This window comes from Pomacea canaliculata, linkage group LG8, assembly GCF_003073045.1.
Source record: "Pomacea canaliculata isolate SZHN2017 linkage group LG8, ASM307304v1, whole genome shotgun sequence".
Classification (NCBI taxonomy): Eukaryota; Metazoa; Mollusca; class Gastropoda; order Architaenioglossa; family Ampullariidae; genus Pomacea; species Pomacea canaliculata.
Window position 1 is genome coordinate 20,251,724 of NC_037597.1, and position 24,260 is coordinate 20,275,983.

The following is a 24,260-nucleotide window of genomic DNA, read 5'->3' on the forward strand; positions in this document are numbered from 1 at the left end:
ATCTCCACCTCCGCATCCCCAGTGTTTGACATTTTGGACCCAAGATAGGTGAAACTGTCAACTTCCTCAATCTCTTCTCCATTTAGTTTGATGCTGTCTTGGACTCTGGCGTTCACTCTCATACTGTTAGTCTTTTTTGTGCTGACCTTCAAGCCAAGGTTTCCAGCTGTTTCTGAGAAGGCCTTTGTTTTTTCCTGCATGTCTTGGTGGCGGTGTGACAACAGGGCAATATCATCAGCAAAGTCCAAGTCTTCCAGTGCTGTTGTTGCTGTCATAGTCATGGTCCATCTGAGCCCTCTCCTCTCGCTGTCGGTGGAAGTCTTCATGATCCAGTCCATGGCCAGGATGAAGAGGAACGGCGACAGAATGCAGCCCTGCTTCACCCCGGTACTGACGTTGAAGGGGTCTGTGAGCTCCGTGTCACAGACAACCTGGGATTTGAAATCGCTGTACAGCATTGCAATGACCTGAACGAGTTTTGCAGGGACTCCGTAATGCCTCAGGATCTTCCATAAGGACTCGCGGTGGATGCTGTCAAAAGCCTTCTCCAGGTCGATGAAATTGATGTACAGCGGTGTGTTCCATTCATTGCTCTGCTCCAGAATCTGTCGCAGAATGAAGATGTGTTCGGAGCAGGATCGCCCAGGGCGAAATCCTGCTTGCTGTGGTCGGAGGTCTTTCTCAAGAGTTGCCGTCAGTCTTGACAAAACAATCTTGCTGAAGACCTTGCTGGTGAGGGAAAGAAGTGTTATGCCCCTCCAATTATTGCAGTCTCCAAGATCTCCTTTCTTGGGTAACTTGAAGATGAGCCCTGTCTTCCACGCAACAGGGACCTGCCCTGATTCCCAATTTGCTTGAAGATTTCAGTCAGCTTGGGAGCTGTCACATTCACGTCTGCTTTCAACATCTCTGCTGTTATTCCATCTGCCCCTGGTGCTTTGCCACTCTTCATTGTCTTGACTGCTGCTGTCACTTCTTCCAGGCTTGGTGGGTCTGTGCAGATGTCAAGGTCTATAGCTGCTGGCTGGATGTCTGCAAGCTGAGGGGGATCTGGTCTGTTCAGAACTGACTCAAAATGCTCCCTCCAGCGCTGTAGTTTTCCTGCCTCTCCCTCGACGACATTACCGTTCACGTCTTTCACTGGCACATCACTGTTCTTAAACCCGTTGTTTAGCTGTTTGTTTATCTTGTACAGTGTCTTCAGGTCATTTTTACTTGCTGCATTTTCTGCTTCATCTGCCAGTTTCTCTATGTGATATCTTTTGTCGGTTCTTGTCATCCTCTTTACCTCTTTGTTCAGTTTTGCATATCTTTGTCTGTGTTGTTCCTTCAGGCGTTCAGATCTGGTGCTGTTGATTCTTTGTTTGGCTGACTTTCTCTCTTCTATCTTCTTCCATGTCTCTTCTCTGATCCACTGTTCTTTCTTTTTCCGTTGGAAGCCCAGTATTTTCTCTCCTGATTCCTGTAAGACTCGATTGAAGTCGTCTAAGGTCATCTCTTGTTGGTCTCCTAGTGCCTGGAACCTGTTCTTTACTTCCATAGCAAAGGCCCTTTCGGTGGCTGGATTTTTTAGTTTGCCGGAGTCCACTCTCTGCTGACGTGCCTGTTTTCCTCGTGATCGACGCAGCTTCAGAGAAACTGTGGCTATCACAAGAGTGTGGTCACTGGCAATGTCTGCTCCTCTGTAGGCTCTAACATCTTGAAGTGAGCTCCTCCATTTTCGGTTGATGATGACATGGTCTATCTGGTTCTTTGTGATCCCATCTGGTGATGTCCATGTTGCCTTGTGGATGTCTTTGTGTGGGAAGAGTGTGCCTCCAATCAGTAGGTTGTTTTCTTCACAAAAGTCTGCCAGTCTCTCTCCGTTGTCATTGATGCTTCCGATTCCATGTTTGCCCATGACATGCTCCCTGCAGGTGTTGTCACTTCCCACCTTGGCATTGAGATCGCCGATGATGAGCAACATGTCGTGGGCTGGAACGCTTTCTGAGGCTGCCTGGAGCTGATCATAAAAAGCATCCTTGTCTTCTGCCTCAGAGTCATTTGTTGGTGCATAGCAGGCTAGCACTGTCAGCTTGGTGTACTTGGAATGGAATCTTGCTCTCAAAAGCCTGGGTCCATAAGGCTTCCATTCCAGCAGTGCCTTTTCCGTTTTCTTGTTGAGGAGTAGAGCTACTCCTTCAGAGTGCTGAGCGTCTGATCTTCCTGAGAACAAGATGGTATGTCCTGACGCTAGTCTCCTCTTTCCCGTGCCGGTCCATCTGACCTCACTGACTCCCAGGATGTCCAAGTTGTAGTTGTCAAACTCCTTGACTAATTGGAGCATCCTGCCAGTCTGGTACAAGGTCTGGACGTTCCAGCACCCCACCCTCAACTTCTGCCTCGGCTTCAGTAAATCCACTGTCGGGGCGCCAGCTCCCTTTCGGGTTTGGCTGTCGTCCGTCATTAGTCCAGTCTCCTGGTGTGCTTCATTACCTTCGCCATCTGTGACGAGTTCTCTGGTTTTAGTTTCTGTAACAGGATTTTTTTTACATGGTGGGGTTGTTAGCCCTACCACAACCTATTTTACCTCTAGGTGAGGTGTCCACCTTAGTCGCCTCTTACGACATGCCTGGCTGGATGGCAGGGACCCTATTCTTGCAATGCTTGCTAGGCAAGCATACCCCGGGGTCCCACAGGGGGCCTGGTAACAAGTCTTGGCTATATTGTACCCAAGTCACCTTTGTCTAACATGAATTTTAAAGGGGATTGTCACTTATAACTATTTTTGCCAACAGTATATTCTTCTAACAGAAACTAAAAAAAAAAAAAATAATTAGCAGTTAACACATAATTAGTGTGTACACGAATATGACTTGGAACCTGGAGACTTTAGGGAGGCAAAGTTTGTTGGGTTTTTTTTTTAGTACCTTTTCTTTATAAAATAAGAATGTAGTTGTGTACCAGAAATTTCGGTCTAGCCTCAATCATCTTTAGCTATGCAACCCATTGCTGGCTGCTAATAAGAGAAGTCGCTGAGGTTTGGCGAGGAGAACGTGTGATATTAGCGAAGTCTGTCGTTGCTGGATGCCCCAGGACGTAGCATGCGTTGTGGTTGTCATAAAGTTGTGTAATGGCTGCCATCTTGGTTCCCGTAATGCAGGATGCAGCTACAGAAGTACAGTCGGTGATAGCAGACTCAAGTTTCTAATTAACTACTTGGTCTGAACCGTAGATGACATGTATTCTTTCCTCGCTAAGCATGTACCGACAGGTGTTTGGGAATAGGACGGGAAAAGATGAAGAGCGCGAAATCACCTCGAAGTTGAAGCACTTTCCTGCCGAAGCAACCGATCCGCACGTGAAGGAACTGACACTTTTTTGTTTGTTTTTTGTGTCGGTGTAAATTGAGAGTTTGTATGCAGCCCTCGTTTTCTGTCACTTTCTGCGGAACATCGTGTTGTTAATGGGTACAGGGGCCCTCATTAAATTTGAAAGAGCAAGCTGGGACGTCAGCTGTCACCGGTTTTGGTTTGTTTTTTTTCCTTCTCGCTAAATCACTAGCAAGCTGTTGGCATTGACTCTAGGACAAGCAAATATACTTGAATTGGAATCGCATGCACTTAGATGAAATGTTCAACAAAAAAAAAAAGCAATAAAAACTAAGAGCAAGTTAGGAGTAGCTGTCATAAGATGTCGTGGAATATTTTTATAACACGAAGTACTAAGTCGATGCGTAGTTCATATTTCTTTCCAGGCGGCCTGTTGGCGCAACGGTTAGCGCCTGTCATCAATACAGTGAAGGTTGGCTGTCCTGGGTTCACCTCTCGTCTCTGTTCACGATGTTCTTTCTGTGCATGTGGCATCTGTTTACAGGACTAGCTACCCTGCCGTGACCTTAGTCGCTGGCTCGGCGTAAAACACCAACACCCCCACCCACTACCGAGTTCTTTCCGATGCTCGCGATCGACTGTCGCGACTCTGACTTCCGACTGAGAGCTCTAAGGTGGACATTTCCAGTATGTACCTTTTAGTTTTGTATACGCAGAGCACGCAGTGCAGATGCCATGAGCAGCCTTTAAAAGCACTATCTGCGGTATGGTTTCACCAGGCCATTACTAGCAGTGTGTGCGCACCTGCATGTCCGCTGTAGTTGAACTGAAGATTTGTTCAAGGGTCGTTCTTCGGGTTATAAACTTCACATCTCGGCAGAGGTAAAAAAATTAGGAAAAGTTTCAAGATATTGCTGGTATAAAAGGTAGCTGATAGTAAGGACATGCACTGTGACAAGTGTTCCACATAGCCCACGCATGAAGTGGCCGAAGTCCTGCACGTGCTAAACGTGTCATATTCTTGCAAAACAGAGCTTCGCGTGCGTCCGCCTTATTGTGGATTTTTGCAAGTCTATTAATACCCCAGAGACGGTGTATACGGCTCAAACGAGAGCAATAATCCAGTGCTAAGTACTACAAGGAAATAGTCACTATAATAGCGTACATCATTTGAGTCTGCAGCTATGATTTTTTAAAATGAGTTGCGGAAGAACGGACTCGCTGAACTCGTCACTAGTGTACATTTGTGTGCGCGCGCACACACACAGTGAAATTTAAGAGCCCCCTTCCCCAGCTCCCTTGTTCGGCCGTTTTAGTGCAGTCTTGGTAGCATTTGAGACGCTCCATGTAAGCCAGCTATTGTCGAGAAAAGATATAGGTTATAGGCCATGATGCAGAAATCCTCGGATGTCGATCTCACAGTCGTTAAACAGAATCAAGCTGCAGGTGTTCGTGTAGCTTCGTTGTTCTATCAAAACGCGAAGGTAACATAAACGTCGTGTACACCTTTTCAAAAAGAAAAATGGAGTCGCAAGGATTTGTTCCTATTTTGAAATGTACTGAGGGTTATTCTGCTCCAGTTGAATTATCTGGAATAAAGACCCGTGGTGAGAATTTATATATATATATAAATGCTGCTACAGAAACCGAGCGAGCCGCCACAATCCACCTTCTCGTAATTAGATGCGCGAAAAATAGGCTCTACTTCTATGAAAAGCATAGTTTGGAAGTCTGGAAATATATGTGTATAATAAGAACATTCTCATATGATAGAGTACATAGTAACAAAATCTTTCTTTTTATTCATGAACACTTCTCTGTTTGTGGTTGTGCAATGAAAGCGTATTAATGATAATAAAAATCATGACTACTTCGTACATATCTCCTTGTGGAAGAGTTCAAGGCATTTACAAAGTGTCTACACACACACACACACAAAATCATGCACAAAAATAAACCGAATTTTTATCAGCCAAAATTTTTCATTTACTTATCCTTTGGAAATCCGTGAAAAGATTATGTTGGACATTTGTAGGCGAACTGTACACTAAGGAACACAGCAGTGCCAACGATAATTTTATTATTATTGTATGAGCAGACATGGTCGAAGTCAAACCGAAAGTGGTCTACCCTCCTCTTGGGTTGAAGGTCACATGCATACGTAATTCTCCCAAGTCGACGAGTAAGCATGGGTGTCTGTCTCCTCAGGTACTTGTATGTGTTCAGTCTATCCTGTAATGGACATTCCTTGCTTGTTCCTCAAAATTTATGTTTTTATTATTAAGAAATCGCTGGATGCTTAGGCTGGCTGGATGACATGAATTTGCGGGCCGGACGTTCCTCACCCCCATTGCAGAACATAAATCGGCGAGAGGTTCGAGTCTGGCCATCCAACAGTAAAGATGTTTTGCTGTCATTGTGGTGTACAACTGGATATCAAAACCACAAAAGATGGAATGCTTTGAATATAAAGCCGTCATTTGCTCACATCTTCCACGCTCTCACGAGCAGATGATCAAAATCAACTGGACTGTTCCTTGTTGTATCTTATGACAGCTGTCAAATCTGAAATGGTCGCCAACGCAGTGGAAGTTTTTTTTTTTTGAAAGCTTGCCAAAGGACGTGCTGAACCTGATTTCCCATGAGATTTTTTTTCTCTCCATTTTTAGTTCGTAACAACTTCGGAGAGTGGCTTGTTCCGTGGAGCTCCCTTCGAGGACGAGAGATGAAAACATGGGTAGGCTCCCTTCAAATGACCTCAGTGCCGGTCTTTGTGGCAACGAGGATCGCGCTGGATCGACGGACACAAAGAACACGCCCTGACACAGACATCTTAAATAAAGGTCTTAATAGTCGAAATAAAGGTCGGGTAGTCGAAACGTCACGGACCGAGATTATATCGTCAGTTTGCTGTCGAGGTTAGATAAGTGAGAAGTCAGTTGACGAGATGCCCCCCCACCCCCCCGACACACACACACCCCTTCACAGTGTCAAAATCCGCCAGGTTTTTCGTGACAGTGCAAAATAGGTCGCTATCATTCATTCCCCCACGCCGCACCTTAATGACGACCCATCAACTTAATCCGTTTTCGTCTCTTGACATTATAATCGTCGATCATCGGTTTTCCTCAGCGCTGCGAACTAAGATTATAAATGTCTTATTTTTGGGGTGCGTGTATGGGTGAGGGGGTAGGTTGAGAGCTGCAGTCTTACGATTTCTTACTCACAGGTGACATCAGCGCGCTATCAATAGCCACCTGAAGTTGAGGACATTGTCGGTACAAATCATTGGTCAGTTGGTAATGTGCACAACGCTTGGATGAATCTACTCATGTGTAGCGGGGAAAATAGTTTTAACGTTCAGCCGTTATGAGACCGCATGTTGGTTTCTGATAAATTTCCTTGCCAAAACAATTGGTCTTGGCGGGAAGAAATGGCTATTATCGTAAATAGTATTCGTCTTTGCAGACATTTTTTGTGTTTGTGTGTAAAAGAAAGTTGAGTGTGATTGGTTAATAATTATTGCGTTGCGTTAACAGCCAAAGCGTCCGCGAGAGGAAGCAGTGAAGTGACTCGATGTTATTTCCCTAAGCTTCAGGCATTGGGGCAGATAACTCTGTCGATTGTTGATGGCGCTCGAGTCTAGCAAGCAAAATCAATGTGGGTTTCCATATTTGGAGACTACGCGACGTAGCCTTGAGCTTTCGATTGGCAAAAAGGGCGTGCGTCTGGTGGGCAGAGCTCTCATGACAGTAGTTGAGGTAGCGTTTAGCTATCGAAGCGATAACGTCGCCTGCCCAACGCAGTATATTTATAGTTGTGAGACCGACAGACCCTCGACAGAAGACCCACATCGGTGTTGTTTATCCCTCAGGTGTCCATTTTGACGCCTATCTTGTGTCAATACTTTATCTCGGCAACGATATAAACACAATACAGTCTCAAGTTGAAACGTGTATGGATATAATGTTTCAAACTGTTTGGACGGAAAGATTAGCTAGAGCACTTCCGTGAATGTTTACCACGTGCGGTATAGTAAGTGGTTTAATATGAAACCGTCAGATTTACTTGCTTTGTGTTTCCTATTAAACACAGTTGGAGAATTGGCCGTGTTTGGCGCAGATCGAGCTCAGATCGTGCTGGAAAAACTGGTCGGGATGCGCGGCGTTATCAGCACGCCATTTTGAACTCGCGTGCTCTCGTTTTGGTCGTTCAGCCAATCGGACAGCGGCAAGCTCATTGTCTCTTTCAGCGGAGCAGACAGCGCGCGTGGCTCGGTGCATGTGCGCTCAAAACAGCGGTCTAGTACGACTTGGGGCACGCTTGTGCCCTCAGCCGAGTCCTTGTTTACACGCCAGCAAGAACTTGTGTCCGTCGAGACGCGGCTTTCTTGGACAGCGAGGGCTGGAGAACAGACAAAAGAAACACGTGATGCAAGTGCTGATGGACAAGCAGTGAAGTCTTCCGAGTGCAGTACGTTCGAAGTTACGGATCTTGGGTAAGGCTTGGGCAAACGAGCAAAGAGGGGGGCGACGCTGACGCTGACGCGCGCCGGCAGATGAATGACACGGTAACCATAGCCGCGCTTTCACCTCTTCTCAACCGTCGGCCTCCCTGATCAGCCTACCCCCATTCGGGCGAGCTGTGCCCTCAGGACAGAGAAAGAGAGAGGGCCGCAGTGGTATTGCAGGGTGTTGACGAGAAAGGGGGAAAGGTCGCACACGCCGTGCTGCAGCAACGCTTCCGCGAACTGGAGGAAAACGTGTGTGCGCACGCGCGACAAGTGTAGTTGTCTGGTCATGCACATCCTACGCAGATTTTCGTTGGCGATTTAATCAAGTTCGTCGTGCATGACTTGTTGAAGAGGTCTCGATTCAAAAAGACGTAGGTTGCTTTTTTAAATGTATGTAAACCAGGTCGTGTGCTTACCCACATGATAAGAGTGCGTGTTACTTTGATTCGTACTACACCCACGGCAGTTAAAAAAACAAAAGCGGACTGAACATAGCCTGGTGATCGCGATCTTCACATCCGACCTCCCTGAATGCTGAGGACCTCTCATGTCGGACATTATTGAGGATAAAGTGGATTTCAACGGCAGGTTCACTGCCCAGCAACACAGGTACGAGGCACTCTTCCGTTAACTTTATCATCACCATTTGAGCATTAAGTGCAGCGTCCTTCAACACTGGCAAGACAAGGAAATCATTCTCAAACAGAACTTTGGGGGCCAACTACAAACAGAAGCTGTACTGATAAAGGATAAGTTGTTATCGACTGTTTTCCAACACCATTGGAACAGTGTAGGCACAGTCATTTTAGTAAAAAAAAAAAATTGATATTTTGTACGCCTGTTGCGAGTATACACAAGTCATGTCATTTCTCCTGACATGATTAGGGAGAACTGTGTGCCTTTCATTCATTCGACATTTTGTTTGTAAACCAAAAGTGCTTAGATGGAGAATTTTGAAGTGTTTTTTTTTTTTTCTGATGACACTACAGGACGTTGATTGATAGTAGCAGAACCGTTAATGACAGAGCTTGACAGGGCGCAGCATGTGGATCTAGTGACGTGCTGTGGCCTGTGGACAAGCCTTGTACACCTGTAGTGGCCTCGTCTACTGACGTGACATTAGGCAGGAGACGAGGGCTGATCTTACGCGGAACTGACTGTCGACCATGCTGGTGACCTGTTGTAAATGACTTGGAGCAAACCTGTGTCACAGTGACCCCGTTACTGCGGTGACATGCCTGCGATCGTTACGTTGATCAGCGTTTGTCTACTCACCGGCAAAACAGGTGGGATTCCAGTTTACTCTTGTTGTCGACAGTCAGTTGACGAGAGCTGTGGATCCTACCGGGTACTCGACACTTTGGATACTGCCACCCCAGGAAGCATTGTGTGGTAAGTACAGTGAAGGACCAATTATATTAAGTCTATATGTGGATTGGTTATTTGCGCTGGGGTGTCAGGTGACCACTGTGGCAGCAGCAGTCGCCAACACATGCATTATTAGAAAGCCACACACACACAAACTAGATGGCTGTTGGTGGGACGTTTCGTATTTTGTGGCAGTCTGTCGTTATCGCTGTTCGCATGTCTTGTTACCATAGAAATCTTTCGTCATGTATCAGTTAATCCTGTGGTGCGTGTGGTCTCTCCTCCCTCCCCCTTGTCGTGCTGGCTCTTCGAGTGGTCTCCCTTTCTTTTTACACTGCCTATTGCTCGCGTGCACACGCACACGCGTCTGTCCATCTGTGTGTCTGCTATTTACGTTGGAACGTGAAGAGACGAAAGGATAAAAGTTGACAGCATGTACGGATGGTATGATGCCGTTATCACTGCAGTCTGCACCCCAGGGTATTGGACCTCTATACCTCACTTTCTATTGCTAATGGCTTGTGTGTCATTGGGATTCTGAAAAGACTGAAACTTAAAAAAATTATTTCATCTTACAAACCAGCGGACATGCTTCTGTTCTAAATGTTATGAGACGAGCATTGCTGGCAGTGTTTAGAAATAGTTACTGAGCAATAACAAGCACAACACGGACACGCGGGCAAGTTTGAGAGGACTGGCCGTGTTTGCAGAGAAACAGTGTTTGTTGTGAACAGTCACATGGTCGTCACAAGGCACACGAAATACCTCGTAGCAGCTTTTCCCTCGGCAGTGCGCGAGACTACACGTACGCATGCATTCACGTGCCGAGTGGGCGCTCTGTTGACAGTAACACCGTCAGCACATCGGTCTAGGTTAAGATTGGCTGTGAACTCTGTGTGTAGTTAAAGTATTTCAGCTCTGCTTCTTTCACTAACGTGAACATTGCTTACAAAATAATCTCAAAGGCCTTTTCAATCTTTTGTATTATAATACTATTTTGTTAACACTGCTCCAACTTACTGCACCGTCCGTGCTGTCTTTATCTGCACTGAAAAGCTGCCTCTCCCCACGCTCAAGGTGTCGATACTAATACACTGATCAATCTGATGTTCTCCACCCTCGGTCTGATCAATAACGTAACAGCAGTCCTCCTCGTTATCCCGTGAAACAGATGGGGTAGGTTTATTTTTTACTAGCCTCAGGCTTTGTGTGCAACACGCTTGTGACGAACGAGAGTATACTTCGAGCAAACCTTGTGAATAAATTGTTTTCCTATTTTGGTTAAGGTTAAAGGTGCGTTGGTCAGTTGGTTCATAGACGACATGATTACTACCTTACAGTCGCAGGCAAAAGCACGTGTAAAAAGAGTTCAGAGTTCTCCCACTGCCTCCAGAGAGGGCTTCGCACTGTCATAGAGATAATGTTGTGTTGGACAGCAAAATCCACATTAATCTCTTCACAATACAGCGCTTACAAAATAAGATTTTTTCCTGCCCCGTTCGTTTATATATATATATTTTTTTATTGCCTTTGGTTCTCACATAAGCCCATGTGTCTCGTTGAATGAAATGATGGGCTTAGTGTCAGTAACTGCAAGGAACAACATATGCCTGTACTATGCATATTGAATTATATCAAGCCAATGCCATCACAGTCGTCTAGCTCAGTGGTTCTCAAAGTATTTCAGACCGCAGACCACTTTACTACAGTTAAAAAATATGGCGGACCACCATGGCCAAAAATCGCTCTGTACCGTGAATTTCAAATTTAAATTGCCGCATTTGTTTCATTACAATTCAAAACTAAATGCCCTTTTGTGACTGTGGTATAGTAGTAAGTTTAAATAACATTACTTCGCAAAGTTCTTTATTAATTGAAATGTTACTGCGATAAATGTAGTTGTTTTGGATGAGATATTAAGGTGATAAACATCACTTTTCTGACATGATCACTATCAGCAGCGGACCACCTGACATGCGTGCGGACCACATTTTGAGAACCACTGGTCTAGCTGATCGTGTTATCCTCCTTCCCCACCCCCAATGTCGACTGACAGCCTACTCCTTTCCTTCCCTCCGTGTGAAAGGCGATCTCTCCCGTGCATCCCGAGGGTTTCACCATTCCGGCGAAGCGTCACCTCCAGCTTGTTAGCGAAACCCGTGGTATGGACTCAAAAAGCAGCTTGTCAGCCGGCTGCCCAAGGTGTCTTGATCTGGTTTCCTTTTAACATTTCAAAGATTATCACTTATTCATTCGGCTCAAGGAAAAGACCACATTTTTTTCAATGTTGAGAGTCCCTTTTCTTGAAATTCCTTCAAACGGAACAGAGCTAGAGTAATGCCATTAACGCTGCCACTCAGTTGACAGCATTTGTTGGCCATCATCTTTGATTATTCCCCGTTTCCTCTAACTGATGTGATTTATTGAAGCATCACCAGGCTGCACCCTGTGAACTGAGGTGCACACATCCGATCTTTATGAGAGCGACACGGCTTCGCTGTTCAACACAAAGATAAATCACCACGGCAACGTGAGTGAACATAGAGATAAATCACGACAGCAACAGGCGCCAAGCACAGTCGGCGTTTCGCAAGATGCTGTCGCTCGTCTGGGATACAGTTTTGTTTTGTTTTTTTTACCATGATGGGTTGCTTTCAGTAGATCATAGAGACTGTTAATGAACGTGTCTTGATATGGGCTACACGTGTTGTCATTAGTTGATAGAGCGACCGTTCTATTAGGGAGAACTGTGTTCACAGCGCTGTCAGCTGCCGTTTTCGCAGTACATTGGAATCTGAAGTGAAGGATATGAAGCAGGGGTAGAGCTGTTGGTGGTAGGCAGGCGTTAAGGACAGCCCTGAAAGAAACTTTTAATGAAAACTAAGGACCTTTTAGAGAAGACTAAACAACTGAAAAATGATGTACCCATTGATTAGGTGTGGAGTCGCGTGGGGAAGCATCCGATGCTCGAGTGAGTGTGGGTGTCCGTATACCTGCGTGTCTCGTGGTCATAAGGGGTGCAGGCTTCTAAAGAAAGTTCCGCGTTTGTGTTTCAGGACACCTCAAAGGAAAGTTCTGCACAAAGGGACAGGAATCTATGATTGCACGCATGGACACGCATACAAACATGCGCTCTCACCTTACATTCATTCTAACTGGCGTAGGAAGAGGCTTGGGGGAGGGGGGAGTAAACCATGCTGACAGTGAACGACGTTCACTTCTTGCCTCATCAGTATCTTTTTTGAGGGGGCTGATGTTCCTTCCCCCTCCCTGTTCCAACGCCACTGCTGTACTGTTTTTGTCCATACTTCATTCTCCGGTCTTAGCAAAATGTAGTTAAATGTCAGGTATATTTACGATTTACCGAAAAGGACATTTAGATATCATCGAGGCCAGATAAGATGAACTATCGGAAATAGCTGATCTCACCTTATTCACAATACAGAGTTCATACTAGCACCTGACCGTGGCCGTAGATGAGCGAGACCACCATCGCCCGGTGACTTCTATTATCACTGTCCTGTTATCGTTCTTGCTTAGAGCTTTGTCTTTTTCATTGTGTCCACTCGACGATTATGCGTTTGGCGTACGTGCAGACGCGCATGCTTCTCGCCTGCGCATGATCCAACAACTGCACGTACATTGATCGGTGGTTGTGCTTTCTCTTTGATCGCGTCCGCGTGCACCCGCGTTTTCAGGTAGAGCCTTCATAGCTTTTGCACATGCCGAGGTGCAGGTTGGTGTTTCGCTTTTGATGTTGCTTAAGTCGTACAGGTTCTTTTGTATGGCGGGGCCTATTTAAAGAAAGAAAATCACAGGTTGGTTTGGTGTGATTTTAATTCATGTTTTTTTTTCTGCTTAGTCTTGCTGTCTTTTGAAAATACCAGTTTATTGTTGTTACCTGCATATGAGTAAATATGTAGAAGGGAAGCCATTTCTCACTGGCTTGCAGAAGCTCGTTTTTTTGTCTCACCTAGCTAAACGAAGGACTGTACTAGCCACTTCTGACTAGTTACCTACATGCATACCATCTCCTTTACCGATTTGCACATTTATCGTTCGCTTGGTTTTTTTGTGTTTGTTTATGTTTCTTTTTTTCATTTATTCTTTCTCAGTCCTTCATCGGGTGTGTCGAAGCGAAAGTAACGGTAAAAACGCTTCGCCTAATATTAAGAGTCTATGCACCAGTAATGTCGGCCAGAAGTTTTTCCACCAGTGTGACGCTCCACAAGTTTCTGTGAAATAGGGTACTTGCTACATAGAGGGTTGGGATGGTGAGGCAGCTAGAAACAGGAGATTGGGATCGTCCTGACAAAAACTGACCCCGAGATAAGAGTTATCTTTTAACACCTTATTCCCCATTGACCGTTAGGTCACGAGAATACTTTTTTTTAAAGTTTAGTCATGTAAAATGTACTAGACTGATTGGGTAGATTTGTCCATAAAGGCCACTGGACAGCAGCGATGCGATTGCAGATGGACAAGTTGAAAAAAGTTTTGTGTTCGCGTGTTTCCTCCAACACCGGCAACCAAGTCAGCCCTCCTTACCTTCTCTCATCCCAGTAATTGTGTGCGTGTGAGAGAGAGAAGGGGAGATATTTCCCGTAGTTTAGAGCTTCTCTGTTTAAAATAAAAAAATCAGTTCTTTCATTTCATTGGCATCGATTTGGCATTGGCAGTACAAATTTGACCGTGGAGTGTTTTCTTTCACATTATTTGATTGTAGGTGCAGGTTACCGAGCCAAGAACATCAATAATTTAACGCAGATCGCATTGCCGCGTTTAAGTTCTTTGTTTACAGGTCGACCGAATAAGCGCCAGTTTTTAAGGTTTATCCTAATGATCTGTTTTGCGAGTATTGTGCATTGTGTATTCTTTTGGGTCTCGGCCATTGTGTTCTTGGAAGGGCCAAGAAGAGCGTGCGTGCGTGCACACGCGTGAAAGAGTAGTAGGTATTGTCTTCACATGGTGTGTGTCCGATGTCTGTTCCGTAATGAGTTTGTTAGTATTTTTTTCTCTCTGTATTGACCTATGCATGCCAGATACTGCTAGGTGTGTGCTGTATTTACCTGAAACACTGTAGCTTATCATTATTAAATAACTCTTCTGTAAACGTGTAGTGTGCGAGGGAAAACCTAAAATACTATTAATGTTAGCTGTTTTATGAAGAGGATGTACGGTTCACAATGTATAGGGTACAATACCAAATGTTGAAATGACTGGGTGGTTGCTTACAGTAGCATTCAATCAGGATCTGTTGTCCACTTGTCAAAGGAGGCTGAAAACAGCTCAGAAAGCCCCTGCTCATGCATGGTGAGTTGTTGCCCACCTTGGAAGGGCGTCGCAGCTGTCTTGTGCACGGCATCCCTGAAGTGTGCACACGAGCACAAAGGACAACTGTGCTGATCACTGGCGGCGCAGCTGCTCTCTATTTTTAGACTTCTTTCTTGACAGAACTTTTACATGGCGAAGTCTCTCTGTGTGTTTTTGTGGAATGAACTCACACATGTCGCGTATTTGCAGACTTGTGCATGACGCGCGGTGACATTAAAGACACCAACTGCAGTATTATACAGTGAGAAAGCCTGCATGCGAGAGGTGTATAGTGGCGGGAGAAAGGCGCACACATTTTGCGGGGTTGAGATAACTGACCTCAGCCATTGGAAATCAATATACGTCTTGACTACATGTACTAGCGGCCACAGCACAGTCTCAGCCAGCTGCTGGCCCACAGGACTGGGTGGCAAGAAACTTGCAGTGTGTGTGAGAGAGAGAAGGGGGGGTGAGAAGTGGGGTTGCGCGGTGGAAGCTGATTAGCAAATCCAGATTTGCCACTTTGTGAAGACCGTAACATTTTCCACGCACAGAAAAGTACGCAACTCTATTCATGTTTCTTCATTTAGAGCATGATTAGTGTAGCTGATGATAGGACCAGAACCTATTTATAGTTGTGAGCGACTATGCACGATGTCCACCTTACCACACTTCCTCTTCCTGTTGTTTACACTGTGTCGCTGCCCCGGGCGAGGCTAGCTGTCCTTGATGAGTTCTGTGGCTGATCAACTTTCGTTCGAAGGAGAAGTGTCAATTTCTGAACCTTCGTCTCTACGAGGCAGTATTTCCATAGAACACTCCTTCCAGTCCATTTTACTACTACCACCCCGTTCTCTCACAACTAATCAGAAAAAAAGCTTAGTAGCAAATACGTTACCTTAATGCCCACTAGTTTGTTTTGTTTGTTTTTTGTTTCTTTTTTTTTTTTTAGGAGGTGGATCAGTACAAATTCTTTTTATGTAGGCGATAATTTAAAAGTACATATCCGTTTTTGTTATTTTACAAATAAAGTTTGTTAAATAATGGGATTATCGTGGGGAAACAAAGCATTTTACAGGAGAGATACAAGCACACGTCATGCTGCTTTTCTTCATTAGTGATCTCAGTTGCTATGTATCCATGGTTCAGTGGTTACCCGCTGTCATTATTCTCCTGGCGCGTCGCTGTATGGATCATTCGATTTTATTTGTGTATATATACTCCGACGCTGCGGCAGCATGAGGAGAGCAGTAGCTACACGCGATCGAAATAGTCCCCCCTCCTCCTCCCACTCGCCTATTAGTCATAATCATGCTTCTCTCCACGTCTGACTTCACAAACTCGCGGATAGCTGGACAAAATCGTTCATCAGCGAAGCTTGCTGTTCAAGTGCTCAGTAATCTTATTTGGCCTGGTTCACGAGCGAAAACGATGGGCAACGGCCGTTTGTGATGTCGGTCGATACTTGATCCCACGTCCTATGAATGTGGCTGCTGGTGCAAAAATAGATACAGATGATGCCAGTTGCCCCTAACTGAATTTTTTAAAAATTAATGATTAAACATGTGGCATTGGACAAGATAAGTATTTAGTTGTGGTCAAAACATACTTGTTTACCAGAAGATGCATGATGAAAGAATAGAACATTCGGTACAAGGCCTGCATTCATATCTGTCGTAAACTCTGGGGCAGGAGTCCGTGGATTTGGTAGTAGGTATGATCTCTGTCACCCGGTCTAACACACCGTCGATACCCCCACCAAATCACGTCGACATTTCCCGCATGCGCCTAAATTGCTGATCTACACTTTTTAATTAGCTTGTTGAGCTCCCAGCATGCATCACCCCAATTAACAACACGAGGCAATTTAGTATATTTAAGAAATTATTAATCAAATTACCAAATGATAAAAGGGAATACACAAGAACAGGTAAGTTTTCAAATGAGCTGATTCCCTAACTTGGCTAATTACCTAGGTCGTCCCGTTTACCTAACTACACTCCTTAATCCTAGTCTAGATAACTAGTGAGTCAGATCTATCCTTAACTGTCACACTCACAACACTGCACAATCACTCTTCCAGTACGATTCTCGTGCACACGCCACTTAGCTCTGTCCAAGTGCCTTTGCTGCGTAGAGTCTTAGTCTCTGCAGGACACACAATCACTTGCTTTCCCCAATGGCTATCCCGTATGGAGAACTCTCTCGTCGCGCCGCAGAAGAAATAGTGTTCTAGGACGTCGGTCTTCTGTTGTCCGGTACGCGACGAGAGAGGTACGAAGAAGAAGGTTGGGATGATTCCTCACATGAATCGTCCCCGTGCACTCTGTGCACCTTGAACGGTCGCCAGTAGGCCTGACGTTCCTCACATGAACATCAGTGCCGATTCTGGTGGCCAGAGCAGCTTGTCCGTGACGTTGTTATGCAGGTCGAAAGTTGCTCTCCTGGTACGCGCAGGTACGTCTGTGCGGGCTGAAATCGCTCTCTTGGGTTGTGTCCTTATTTCCTCAAGATTTTTTGTCGTCTGAGGCCAATGGTAGAACACGAGGAAGCGAAGACTTGAACTGCGAATTCAATTTAATGTCTTCTCCCCAAAAGTCTCTAGCGAAAAGCGTTGAGCTTGCATCTAGATCTTTCCAGGGCAACAACATACGTTCAATTGGTCAGTCACGCCACATGACACACCACAACCAATCACGCTTTTCAGCTATCACGAGACTAAGTTCTCATCAGCTCTTGCGTGTGTTACGTCATTTCTAGAGAAAAGTTACGTCATTTCTAGAGAAAAGAACACATGTGTAAACCCACACTAGAGCCCTATCCCCACTCTTTCGTGACAATATCTTTTAGAAGGAACAGGAGAAAAGCTGGAGATACCGGATGTAAATGTCGCAAGAAGGGGAGTTGCCACCGGCTGGACGAAATGTTCGTAATCTGTATCTTCTGTTATCTGCGGACGAGGTCTTTAGCTTTGACACCGACCATTCTTCTCATCGGTCTCTCATATACCTACACGCCGGTTTGTGCATGCGTGAAGAGTGCGAGCGGCAGAGAGTGAGATCATGCATGCATTCACATATAGCACGCGAACACAGGGTATTTAAAAACAGGAAGCGGGGTCAAAAGGCGGCAACGGGGCGCCCGGTAATGTAGTATTAAAGACACTCGCTTTTCACCACTGCAGATCCTGATTCAGATCTTGCCTTGGGACAATCTGTGTGTAACACCTTTTTTGCAAGGTCGTCGATTGTTTTCTCCGGGTGCTCCGGTTTCCTTTCTCTCCACCCAACAGTGGGAAAGCAGCCAGAGAGGTGGGTGTGACTGTGGGAGGGACAGACATCCTGCATGTTTGTGGTTTTGCTCCTGTCCATGTCGCCCCATGACGCCCTGTTCACCGAACAGCAAAACGTGGGCAGTCGCTTACATTGCCTGTGCGCTGTTTGTGTCTTATTTCTGAAAATAAAGTATAGTGATTTATCGTTTTAGAGTTGTGCGCCCTTTATTGTTTAGGAATAAAGTCTATGGGCATCCTGACTGCCTAATAAAATCTTTATGGGCATTTTGTGTGGTTACTTCACTTCCTGTCAGGATGGAGAAGGTTTTCTTGTAAGGCAAGAGTAAAGATAATTGCTGTCACGCTTAACTTCCCCCTCCATCCCGTCCCACGATGTCCAAAAAGACTATGTCGCAAAGATGGTGGATACGTGCTGACCGAACAGTAGTGGTGTTGGTATCACCCGCTAGCCAGGCATGCGATATAACGGGTACTGTTGATGTTCACTGGCGGAACCAGATATATAAAAGAGTAAGAGGGGAGAGGAAGGTAGGGACTCTTGTCCCCTGGTTTCCTCTAACCATCGAAAAGAGATCAGCTCAGTTGACAAGCTGCATCGGCAAATAATGTCAACGTTTGTTTTTCATGTTTTGTCAGTTTGCTACTCCGCTCTCCTTCACACACACATCCCTACCTCTTCGCCTTCCCGCCTGTTCCCGATTTCAGCGGCGCAGAAATGTCGAAAAAGATTGCTGCTAATGCCTACTAGTGTTGAAAGTGATCAAGGCTTAGTTTCTTTCGGTTGCTTCTCCTTGCAAATCTGTTTGCTCATCTGAGAGACCGAAACGTATTTTGCGGAATGCAACATTTGTTGAGAGTTGTCCGAACAGATTTTTGTGTGGTTAATTAAGTTTGTTGCGACGCCTAAGCCCTGGCAATCTCTGAGCACAGTCTTCAGTCTTTATAATGGCGGTACCTGGAATGTTTTGCGATCTTTTGCTTGTGTGTATTTTAGTTGTAATTTGAAAGGGGTTTTCTTCATATTTAGTGCTTATTTGGGTAAAAATGAGCACGAGGTGTGTGTGTGCACGAGTGATTGTGTGTAGGTGCGTGTTAGTTTGGTGTATGGGTGTGTGTAGCATGTTGGCGCTGCGTGAGTGTGACGTGAGACGGTTGGACGCCATAAAGACATGAGTTAATAATAGCATTGCATCACTTTGCTGACAGCTGCTGCAGCAGGACATCGAGTCCCACTCGAGGATTGTATCGGCCGTCTTGAAACTGAGCGAGAGGCTGGAGAATGACCGCCTGACATGCTCGTGCGACACGGACAAGGAGTCTCTTCAGCTCGTGGCCTTGAACTTACAGAAGCGCTGGCACGGAATTTGGCTTCAGTCACTGGAGTGGCAGTGTCGCTTGGAGGAAGCCATCAACCGCAGGAAGGTGAGAATGAATTATGGGAGTGTGGCATTGAATGGGTTTTGTTGCACCTCTAAAGGTCATCCTTTCAGACAAATGAGCTCTGCTGTTCAGACGTAGATTATCCAAAGACTCTGTATCGATAACATAAACGTCGTAACTTTTGGAAGAAGAATGTACTTGTCTGAGCAGTTCTGCTTTAAGTATGGATTTGTTTGTAAAATTTGGGATATAATGATCGCTAAAACAATGCTGCTTCTGGTCGCCTTGCGCTTTCCTACCTACACGTAGTTGCACACAGACATTTTTTGAAAGCTACTGATCTTGGTGTATATTGCCTTACATTATTCCTTAAAGTCTCTGCCTCCTATATTTGATGACACTCGTGACCGATTTCTGCTCAAAAGTTGACAGGCGCAAGTCTTGACGAATGCAAGTGTTTGCGCTTTTTTTATGTGTGTGTGGTAAGCAGTCGTGAATCATCTACTCCTGTGTGACGTCACTGACAGGTGGCCCGCTTCAGGTGAGGCAAATGGGGAGAGGAAAAGTGTCCTGAGGTGAATTAGAGGCGTTTTATCACGCTATTCATCGGAATTAATAAAGGGGTGTTTGCACCCAGCTCTTATGAAGCTGTGCGATCTACATACTAGGTATCCAGACCGTAAAAGATACACGATGGGTGAGATCTGGAATTCGGTTGTGGCATCCATGTTTTAAGTAAACAGCTGTGTTGTGCAGATTGCGCTGGTGATCGTCATACTAACATGCTGTTTTTCTGTGAGCCTTCGTTTTCTCATCTAAAGGCTGTAAAATATTCTTCACATTTTCCTATTTCACCCCTCCCACACACACACACACACATTTATCAGTAAGAGTGGGTGGTTGCGGCCTTATGCTCCTCGAGGAGTAGCAAGAAATAAACTGATTGGTATTTCTCCTGACTTTTTTTTATGGAAAGTGATATTAATAAAGGTTTCCCTTATTCACTTTCTTCCTTGCTCTGCTAGGGTGACACAGAGCAAGGACTCTGTCCAGTAGTGAGAGCGAGGCAACATGTTAGACCTTTGGAGCCCACCGTGTCGAGTGATACCACACCCACTGTCCCCAGTTACCTTTTTTTTGTGGGGTGGGGGCTCGAAAGATACATATAATATTTGACTTTCGTAGCAGCGCAGAGAACATCAAGACCACGTGAAGTCTCGGGACTTGTTTAGCGGAAATGTTTGTCGCCCAAGGGCAGAAGCTTAGAATGATGCGAGACCACGCTGAGGCTGTAGCTGCAATCACATCTCAATGGAGCCACTGTATGGATGACGTGTGCCGTGTCAAAGCGGGAAGAAATATATCGACCAGTGTGCGTGTCCCATTTGGATTTGCTGAGAGAGTGCGTTTAGAGGAATCCTATGGCAGCCCTGTTGACAGTTAAAGTTTAAAGTTTTCACTCTTGAATCCGCTGATAAAGCACCCGAATGCCGCTGTTACCATAAATGCACATTTCTCCACCAAAACCTGACGCAGCTACAGCTTTTAAGTCAGAAGGAGAGGAAAGGTTTACTGCCTTCAGAGTCAAGCAGGTCAGTTTTGAGTGACACGAATTATACATCTTGACATGGATGCGCTGACACTAGTATGTCTGCCCAATATTACATATTTCATTAACAGTGTGCCCAGATAACGTTCTTTTATATATATATACTCACACTATGAAGAGACAGATGTTCGCCAGAAAATGTCGCGAACTTGCAAATATTGTAACAGCTTGAGACATTGTTCACAATAGCCTCCAGTTAAGTTCGATACGATTCAATTATCCGGAGACACGTTTACAAGAGAGAAACAGTATTGTATTGTTAGACGTAATGAAAACATATTTAATTAATAGCTTTAAGACATAATTGTTTGTTTATTGGTGTTTTATGCCATGCCAGCAACTAAGGCTATATCATGGCAATTTAAGACATAAATACAGAAGAGCAGTTGACTCCATAGTGGTTCGAATCCTTGCTATTTTGTCTGACTCGATTACTTTGTAGACATCTTCAATAAACATTGAATAATAGATGTCGTGTACAGATAATCTTGTATAATCAAATTCGTTTAAACGCAGTGCTTCGCATAATTCAGTTTTTGTAAACATTCACTTATCTGTCGATTGTCTTGTGAGATGACCGAATGATAGCGGCTGAAAAAAAAAAATAGACGATACATTTTACTACAAAAGTACACTTTGGTCAGCAACTGTTTACACATCACTGTTTGTCCAGCTTTTCTTGCGGAAGCATTAACCAATGTTGTTGGTGAGCCGTAGATACAGGAGCGAACAAAGTAAGCATGCACTCTGAACTTTATTCGGCTGTGATGTACGGCTGCAGTTTAAATTTCTCGAGATCACGCGGGAAGGGAAATGGCTACATTTGACAGTGCTAGTGTAAGATAGAAGATACGGCTGACGCTTCATTAAATCCAGCTTTGCTCATCAGTCGTTTATTACTCTCTGAAACGTCTTTGTAGAGACGAACTGCACGCTGCATCGAGTTGGAAGATGCCCCCAGGCTGAGTGAGTCATGGCTGTCACCAGAAAACTGTACTTGAATGTCACCGAGAAGGATGAGTGGGTGGGCGGGCAGGCACCTAGGGGACTGCTCTCTCTCTCTAGAAAATGAATGCAGTTTCATCAGAAACCTTTGATAGGTTTTTGCTGCATAGTGGGGATTTTTTTCGCGATGTTGTGTTAAGACAGCCACATGCTATCGATACTGCATTGTACCATGCAGTTATTACTCCATCCATCCCCATCCATTGCTAGCGGGGCTAGGCGTTGATGTATTACCTACCTGTTCTCCCAGATGAAGTCGGCCAGGTCACCAGGTTAGTTAAATGGGAGAAGAGTTGCCACAACGTGGCCATTCTGCTATCGATCGCAAATCTCTCGCGTGCCTGTGGCGGCAGCCGTGGCAAGGGGGTTGGGGCGAGGGAGAGAGAGTTTGCGCATTCCTGTGGACACACACACACAGAGTGAACGTGTCGGGTAGCTGGCACGGCTGGGCAGAAGGTGGCCTTGGTTGTCGGACACTTAAAACACCCTTGACCAGGTTTTTCTTGGCCATCCTTTTTCAAATGAGCGTAACGGGGTCAGTCCACATTGACACACACACCCGTCCCTTTTCGCATCTGTACCATAGTACATCAAACAGTATGCTGTTACGCCGATGCTATTTTTCTCATAACAATTTTCTGTTCTCTGGCGTGATTTGCCTGTGTCTGACCTGTAGTTTTCTTCAGAAGAGATATTTTTAGACCGACCTGTACACTTAAGGTAAATGTCAGTATGGGACATCAGAAATGCATAAAAACACCTGGACTCGTTTTATCACCCATTATCAGTAGTTCGTCTCATGGACCCAAAAACAAACCTTTACTAATGCTAGTGATGTGTCATGCATCAAGCGTCTAGTCTCTAGATCGAAGTGGTCATTTCGGGGGGGCACAGTTTAAATGTTATTTGTAAACACTATGTGCCACTGAATAAGAAATTACTATTTCCTTTATTTGAATATGGTCTGTCCTATAGACTTGTCAGACTGTTCATAAGTGCTTTTCTCCTTACTTATTCCCACCTGTCACATTGACAGTTTTCGACAGCCTCGGTATACTTGTTGACATGTAGATTAGGTAGGAGTTAGACCAACCCCCAACCCCCTCATTTTTTTCTCAACATTTATTCTTTTGATCATGCCTGCTAAAAGCTATCACGTGACACCAGACCTGAGGAAGTCTCATCTCCATGGCAGGATGGAGGAAGAAGGGGGTTGTCTTCAACAGCCTTGTTGAAATGGCTCATCAGTGCTTCATAAAGGGGTTTCCTTCCATCTTATTCTTCCCCCTCCCCCTGCTGCTTAAGCCAAAAATAGAAAAACTGTCCATAAAATGTTACTACTTTGTAATATGACTGTCAAGGTTCTGGCTGCTTATATTATTACGTCTTATACCTACACAAATTAAGAAGTGTAACTTTTCAGTTGGTTAAAAGGCCCTTTGGAGAAAAAGCATTGTGTGTGAATAGATGTGAATGCATGTAGATTTTTGTGATATCTGTATTTAGTTTCACTATTCTTGTTTCTCATATCCATCAGAAGTGATGCTATGGCAGCTGACTTACTACTACTAATAGATGTAGTACAAAATAAGCTTTTAGAAAGTTACAGTTTTTTGTGTTAAAAAGGCATTAAATAAGTCTGAACTATGTTTCCTTGTTTCAGGGTCTTTATGGCTCTGGTTTCAACTTCAGCAGCTTCAACCTCCCTTCTCTGGATGAATCGTTTGGTGCTGGCAGTGACCTTGACCTGAATGCTGAAGCCAGCATCCATAACAGCAGCAGTGGAAGCTTGATAGAGCTCAGCGATGACAGCCTTCTGTTCATCGGCACACGTTCCGACCGTCACCTAGGGGATTCACTTAGTTTCAGTGGTGCACTTAGTTCTAGCCAGGGCTCTAATTCATCTTCACCATTAACATCTGCAGTGACTCGTTTTCTGGACCGAAGCAGTGGTGATAGTGCCAACATCAGTGAGGCTGAGTCCAGGATGGGAGACTTTCCACCTGATGTGTCATACAGCCGAGTCAACCTGTCACTGAGCTTAAGCAGTGATGGGGAGGCAGACCATGAGGTGTCCAGATCCCCACTAGAGCCAAAAGATATTGGGTACAGCAGTGAGAGTCAGTCAAACGATGAGACGGAGACCATGCAGCAGCAGATTGCTTTGGAGTACCGTTTTGCAGGGCTGTGTGAGGTGGCAAGTGACAGTCCTTTGGGTGAGAAGGTTGCCATCCCTCCCCAGAATGGCATCTGTCCGGAGTACTATCGCATGACACTTGAGGACATTGATTCAACTGATAAAACCACTGACGATGGTAACACAACTGATGACAGAACTTCTCCAGTTCATTTGCATTCTTTGAAACAATCAGGAGACTCACCAGGCATTGCTTTCAGAAAATGCTGCTGCTGATGAGGATATCGTTGTGAAGCTCTGGCTGGAGAGCAGTGATGAAGCAGATGCAG

General features: G+C 45.1%; 1 protein-coding gene across 2 annotated transcripts in view; it reads left to right on the forward strand.

Annotated features, from left to right (window-relative positions):
* LOC112570056 (nesprin-1-like) overlaps positions 1-24,239 on the forward strand; it is a 48,704-nt gene extending 24,465 nt beyond the window's left edge. For both annotated transcript variants that reach the window (XM_025248258.1, XM_025248259.1), the window contains 2 exons: positions 19,007-19,222; positions 23,458-24,239. In XM_025248258.1, the coding sequence (XP_025104043.1) occupies positions 19,007-19,222; positions 23,458-24,207 (966 nt within the window). In that variant the 3' untranslated portion in view covers positions 24,208-24,239. The remainder of the gene's footprint in view (positions 1-19,006; positions 19,223-23,457) is intronic.
* The last annotated feature ends 21 nt before the right edge of the window (positions 24,240-24,260 follow it).